Source organism: Hyperoodon ampullatus, assembly GCF_949752795.1.
Source record: "Hyperoodon ampullatus genome assembly, chromosome: 18".
Lineage (NCBI taxonomy): Eukaryota > Metazoa > Chordata > Mammalia > Artiodactyla > Ziphiidae > Hyperoodon > Hyperoodon ampullatus.
The window spans coordinates 57,051,781-57,058,226 of record NC_136931.1 but is presented as its reverse complement, the minus strand read 5'-3'; the positions used below and the strand labels follow the sequence as shown (position 1 = coordinate 57,058,226).

At 53.6% G+C, this 6,446-nt stretch overlaps 1 protein-coding gene across 1 annotated transcript; it reads left to right on the top strand.

Moving 5' to 3' along the window:
- Window positions 1-1,688: 1,688 nt before the first annotated feature.
- LOC307066917 (sialic acid-binding Ig-like lectin 14) lies at window positions 1,689-5,774 on the top strand (the record flags this gene model as incomplete). The annotated part of the gene is made up of 7 exons (XM_079724137.1): window positions 1,689-1,709; window positions 2,660-3,167; window positions 3,357-3,635; window positions 3,836-3,883; window positions 4,982-5,233; window positions 5,485-5,623; window positions 5,738-5,774. The coding sequence occupies 7 exons, from the start codon at window positions 1,689-1,691 to the stop codon at window positions 5,772-5,774; spliced, it is 1,284 nt and encodes a 427-aa protein (XP_079580263.1).
- Window positions 5,775-6,446: the final 672 nt, after the last annotated feature.

Below are 6,446 nucleotides of genomic sequence, written 5' to 3'. Positions count from 1 at the left end.
TAGAGTGAGGATGGTTGCACTAACGCTGTGAATGTACTTAGTGCCATTAAATTGTACTGTATACAATGTTTAAAATGGCGTTTTGTTTTATGGCGATTTTAGAAACGAGAAGTACTTCTGCTTCTCTGGGGATGTCGTTATGCAGACAAGAATTTTTCAAATAAATAAGTAAAATTAGAGCATGTCAGCTATTGACAGGTTTGGAGGAAAATCACACAAGGACAGGAGCACGTGACATACTGGCGTGGGGAGGCAAAGGGATTGGGGAGAAGATGGGATGCTGCAGACCCCGTGCAAGGCGACTGCAGGCCAATGCAGGATTCTGGAAGCCTTTGAGGAGAGAGGACCTATGATTAGACCCTCCTTTAGGTAGGATCCTAAGACTGTGGTGTTCCGAATCAGCCAGAGTGGGTCCAGGGCAGCAAGAAAGAGATGTGGTAGGACACTGCTGGGTACTCCAGGCAGGAGGTGATGGTGCAATGGCCCAAGGAGGTCGTGTAGATAGAGAGGACATATTTTGAATATATTGTGAAGGTCAAGCTAACAGAATTTTCTAATGGATGTGGTAGATGAGGGGACATGAGGATCAAATATGATGCAGAAATGTATGCAGAGAGCTGGATATGAAAGTCTGGGGATCAGAGGAGGGGTCCAGGGTGGAGACCTTAAATTGTATAGTTACTGTAAGATGACAATCGATGAGGTTAAAAAAAGTGGGTGGGGTGGGATGATAAGAGGATGATACTTGGCTTCCCTGGTGGCGCATTGGTTGAGAGTCCGCCTGCCGATGCAGGGGACACGGGTTCGTGCCCCGGTCCGGGAAGATCCCACATGCCGCGGAGCGGCTGGGCCCATGAGGCATGGCCGCTGAGCCTGCGCGTCCGGAGCCTGTGCTCCGCAGCGGGAGAGGCCACAACAGTGAGAGGCCCGCGTACTGCAAAAAAAAAAAAGAGTATGAATCATGTCCTTCAAAGCAACTTGGTGCTGGGAGACAAAGTACAACTAGTGATCAGAAGAGCAGGGGAACAGAGAGAGCAGGAAGGAAGCACAGCGTCCTGGGGCGCCGGAGAGTGGGAAGGAAGGGAGTGTAACAGGGACAGAAGGGGTGTAACTGGAGGGCAGAGAGGAAGCAGAGGTGTTGGGAAATAAGGGGCGGTAATACTTAGAGATTGTCGACTGAAGAAAAATGCACAACGTGAGAGTTGTGAGTTAAGTTTTGTTTCTGCAAAAGCCCAGGAGACCGCATTTCAGATAGCTCTGAGAAACCGATTTTAGTGCCCCGGTCCGGGAAGATCCCACATGCCGCAGAGCGGCTGGGCCCGTGAGCCATGGCCGCTGAGCCTGCACGCCCGGAGCCTGTACTCCGCAACGGGAGAGGCCACAACAGTGAGAGGCCCGCGTACCGCAAAAAAAAAAAAGAAAAAAAAAAGAGTATGATACTTCCTCAAAAACTTAAATCTAGAATTAACATATGATCCTGACTTTCACTTCTGGATATCGCTCAAAGAGAACTGAGAGCAGGGACTCTAGGAGATATTTGCACACTCGTGTTCCTAGTAGCATTATTCACTATAGCCAAATGATGGAAGCAACCCAACTGCCCCTCAACAGATGAAGGGATAAGCAAAACCATGGAATATTATTCAGCCTGAAAAAGGAGGGAATTTCTGACACTTGCTACCACATGGATGAACTTTGAGGACATTATGGTAAGTTCAACAACCTAGTGAAAAAAAGACAAACACTCCATGTTTCCACTTATATGGGGTAGACAAAGTAGTCAAATTCCTCGAGATGGAAAATAGAACTGTGGTTGCCAGGAGCGAAGAAGGAATAAGGATTGGTTGTTTTATAGGTACAGAATTTCAAGGTTTTCAACTTGAAAAGAGTTATTTTTTTTACTAGATTAAAAAAAATCATACTCATTAAAAGAAAATACCCAGTATGCTACCAGGACACATGGCGATCTCACCAGTGATGCAGCTCTAAAGCCCGACAGTGCTGCCTGTTTGGGGAGGAAGTGATGGGACTGGGTGGGAGCAGCACCTGGGCAGGGACCAGGCCAGCCGTATCCCTTCTGGTCTCCAGGTCACCAGCCCAAGATGCTCAGTGTTGGGTGAAGGAGTGAATGGATGATTGGCTGCTGCCTTCACGTCACCCAGGAGCCCCTTCTTGTCTTCTGCCCCAGACGCTCACACAGACCCTAAAGAGCCCTACATCTTGCAGGACCGACCACCTGAGTGTCTAGGTGAGGCTGTGACCCTCCAGGTCAAGACAGGAGCTGAGCGGCTCCCTGGTGTAGACAGCGGTGCTCAGACGGGAGGACCTTAGGATGCTCACCGTGTCCTCCGCCTCCGTGTCCTCAGAGGCTCTGGTGCTGGAAGGACCCACCCGAGATGGGGGGCAGGACAGGGGTCTCCTCCTTGCCTGCTCCTCTCCGGGCAGCTCTCCAGGGTCTTTGGACCGAGGGCTGTCCGTCCGCTCTGTGCAGTGGGGGTGGGGCGGGGCAGGGCGGGGATGAGCTCCGCTGGCGGGGATGAGCTCCGGCTCTGCAGTTCCTCTTCTGTGAACAGCTGGGTCTCGAGTTCCTCCCCGCTTCCCGTGGGTCTCCCCGCAGCCTTCCCTCCCTCTCTCCTCCCCCTTCTCTTTTCACACACAGGACGCCCCGAAGCCCTCCTTCTCAGAGATGCTGCCGCTGCTGCTGTCCCTGCTGTGGGCAGGTGGGTGGGCTGCAGGGAGAGGGGTGGGCGGGGCAGGGGCTGCGGCTGATCCTCGTTCCCCCGCAGGGTCCCTGGCTCAGGACGGGAGATACCGGCTGGAGGTGCAGGAGTCCGTGACGGTGCAGGAGGGCCTGTGTGTCCACGTGCCTTGCTCCTTCTACTATCCCCGGAGATACTGGGGGAAGTCTGTTCCAGCTCACGGCTACTGGTTCCAGGAAGGGGCCGATGAGAAGCTGGATGCCCCTGTGGCCACAAACAACCCAGATCGTAAAGTTCAGGAAGAGACCCAAGGCCGATTCCACCTCCTAGGGGACCATGGAGACAACAATTGCTCCCTGGACATCAGAGACGCCAGGAGGAGGGATGAAGGTTCATATTTTTTTCGTGTGGAAAGAGGAAGTATGTTATGGAGTTATAAGTTTAACCAGCTCTCCTTGCATGTGACGGGTAAGGATGGTGTCAAGGAGAGGACACACAGACACAGGGGCCCTGAGGGCCCCCAGAGCAGGGCTGGGAGGGGCCCAAGGGGACCTAGGAGGACAGGACGCTGTGGCTGGCCTGGGGCAGAGACAGCTCTGAGGGGCACGCTCGGGGTCCCCCCTCCAGGGCCTGGGTCTGCTTCTCTCTCCTCTTCAGCTCTGACACAGACACCCGACATCCACGTCCAGGGGCCCCTAGAATCTGGCCGCCCCGGGAATATCACCTGTGCAGTGCCATGGGCCTGTGAGAGGGGGACACCCCACACCTTCTCCTGGATCGGGGTTGCCCTCACTTCCCTGCACCCCAAGAGCCCCCATTCCTCAGTGCTCACCCTCACCCTGGGGCCCCAGGACCATGGCACCAACCTCACCTGTCGAGTGACCTTCCCCGGAGCTGGCGTGAGCACAGAGAGCACCATCAGGCTCAACGTGTCCTGTGAGCGTGGGGCCAGGACGCGGGGTCCCTGAGGGCGGAGGGCGTTGGGGAGGGGAGGCCTGGGCGGGATACTTGGGGACTCTTCTTGGAGGCAAGCTGAGGTCAAGATGAGGAGAATGCTGAGACTCCCCCCCATGGTGTCATGTTACTCATGACACGTCATCATACTTCAGGAAGACATTTATTTCTTTCTGTTCCAGATGCTCCACAGAACCTGGACATTCGTGTCTTCCGGGGAAATAGCACAGGTGCGAGAGTACCTGGGTGGAATGGAGGTCAGGTGCAGGGATGTTGTGAAGATGGAAGGAATCAAGCCCATCACTCCTCATCCCCTCTCTGCTCCTACATCTGCCCTCCGCCCCCAACCCTGTCCCCTGGCAGGACGCACTCTAGGACCACTGTGGATTCCTAGTGACAACTCACTGTCACCTCCGCTTGCTCCCTCCCTTCCCACCTCTTCTCCCTCCTCACTTTCCCATGACATCCTTTCCCCGATTCCCTGCCACCTCCCTGTCTCCGTCTCTCCCACAAGGAGACTGAGTTCCCAAGCTGGGTACCAGGCTTCTGGCTGATTTCTGCAGGATTCCAAGGGGAAGTTCATCTACCCCAGGGTTTCCAACCCTACCTCTGCCCTGAAGACTCTCACAAACCTCTGTCCTGAGTGCCCTCCACTGCCCCTGCAAGGGACCCTCCGATATGAGTAATCCGAGCCTAAATCTCGGAAATTCCTTTAGACTCTGGGTCTCACCCAATCGTCCCCAGGCCCCAGTGAGTTTTGCAAAGTTGACTTCCTGAAAATGACTCACGTCATCCCCCTCATCCATCCCCATGACCGCAGCTCCCACTCAGGCCTCCATCCTCTCTCTGGCCTGGACCCGGAGCAGCCTCCCCTCTGGCCTATCAGCCTCTAGTCTTGGCCCTGTCCAGCCTGCAAGAATTGGGACCCCAAAGGGATCTCTGCATGCCCTAGATCTGACCCTATGACTTCCTTGCTCAGAACCCTCCCGTGGCTCCCTGGGGCCCTCATCACCTGTGTGCAGGCCTCCAAGCGTCCAGACCCACGTGTGTCAGTGCCCTGCACAGTTTCACACATCAAGGGCCACCTCCTGGGATGTTTTCTCCCAGGCCTAGATATGGCCGACTCTTCCTCAAGCGTCCACATCCCCCTGTCCTGGGATCATCAAGTTGCCTCTCCTTCCCCCACCTCACCTCATCGACTGCCCCCCTTCCTTGGCCTTGCCTGCAGTGCTTGTCTCAGAGCCGCTGTTCCTGTGTCTGGGAGGACAGAGGGAGAGAAGGGCCTCTCAGCCTTGCCTTTCTAGCTCTCTCTGTCTCCCTAGTCCCAGAGATCCTGGGCAATGCCACCACCCTTCGAGTCGTGGAGGGCCAGTCCCTGCGCCTGGTCTGTGCTGTCGACAGCAACCCACCCACCAGGATAAGCTGGGCCCGTGGGTCTCTGACACTGAGCCCCTCACAGCCTTTGGATCCCGGGGTCCTGGAGCTGCCCCAGGTGGTCTTAGGGGATGGAGGAGAATTAACCTGCCAAGCTCAGCACCTGAGGGGCTCCCTCCATGTCTCCCTGAGCCTAGTTGTACAGGGTGAGTATAAGTAAGGATGCCTGAGTTCTGAGCTAGGGCGGGAAGCAGGGTTAAGGTGTGCACTGACAGGGGCTTCCCTGGTGGTCCAGTGGTTAAGACTCCATGCTTCCAATGCAGAGGACGTGGGTTTGATCCCTGATCGCAGAACTAAAATCCCATATGGCAAGCAGCGCGGCCAAAATAAAAACATGGTGTGGACTTACAGAAACTCACACGTAACATCCACCTTCCTCTCTCTTTTCGCCCTCCAGGTGCCTCCTCTTCCTTCCCCCAAGACTCTGGGGAGCAGAGAGAGGGCTCCTGGCCCCTAGTCCTCACCTTGCTCAGGGGGGCCCTGATGGGGGCTGGTTTCCTTCTCACCTATGGCCTCACCTGGATCTACTATACCAGGTGAGAAGCCCTTCTTAAGGTGTCCCTGATTTGGGGACACCTCCATCTTGTCCTTTCCAGAGTAAACCTTCCACGAAACTGGTCCCTTGTTTCAGAACTGTGTTTCCCTTACAGGTGCAGAAACTCCCCAGGGAATGGGGTTGAGAGGTGACTGAGTCCCCTTCCTCACGGTGGTGCTGCAGAGGTCTATGAACAAGGAGGTCCTGGATGACTTGGCCCTGCTTCCTGTCCAGAAATAACATCTCTTCACATCTGGTCTCCAGGTTTCTTCCTGATAGTTCTACATGAGTTGTTGTGAGGGCAAGGAGGAAATAGATATTTTTATGATTAAATTGAACTGTGCTCCATGTAATATTTTTTCTTCTATGTGCTTACCTGAGCATGGTTTTGATATGCCCATAGCGCGACCCATAATATATTGTTATAAATCCCATAATACAGTGTTTTTTAAAGTTAATTTTAAAGAGATTTTTTAATTAGAAAAATTAACTCTTTTATATTTATCCACATATGAACCATTTCAGTTGCTCTTCATCCCTCTGTTGTAAAAATGAAATCCCCTAAGGAAAAGTAAAAATAAGAGGAATTCCCTGTGGAAAGAACATATTTAGAAAATGGACCTGGTGTGGCTAACAGGTACCCCAAATAAAATGGAGCCAGGCAATCATGACGGACCTAGGGTTCAGTCACATACTCTGAGTTCTTAGGAAAACCACGAACAAAAACTATAAGGACCTATAAGGACTTCTGATTGTGCTAAGGGTCCTCCTACCTGAAAAACCCCTAAGGAGACGCTCCAATGACAGCCATCCTTGGAAACTTC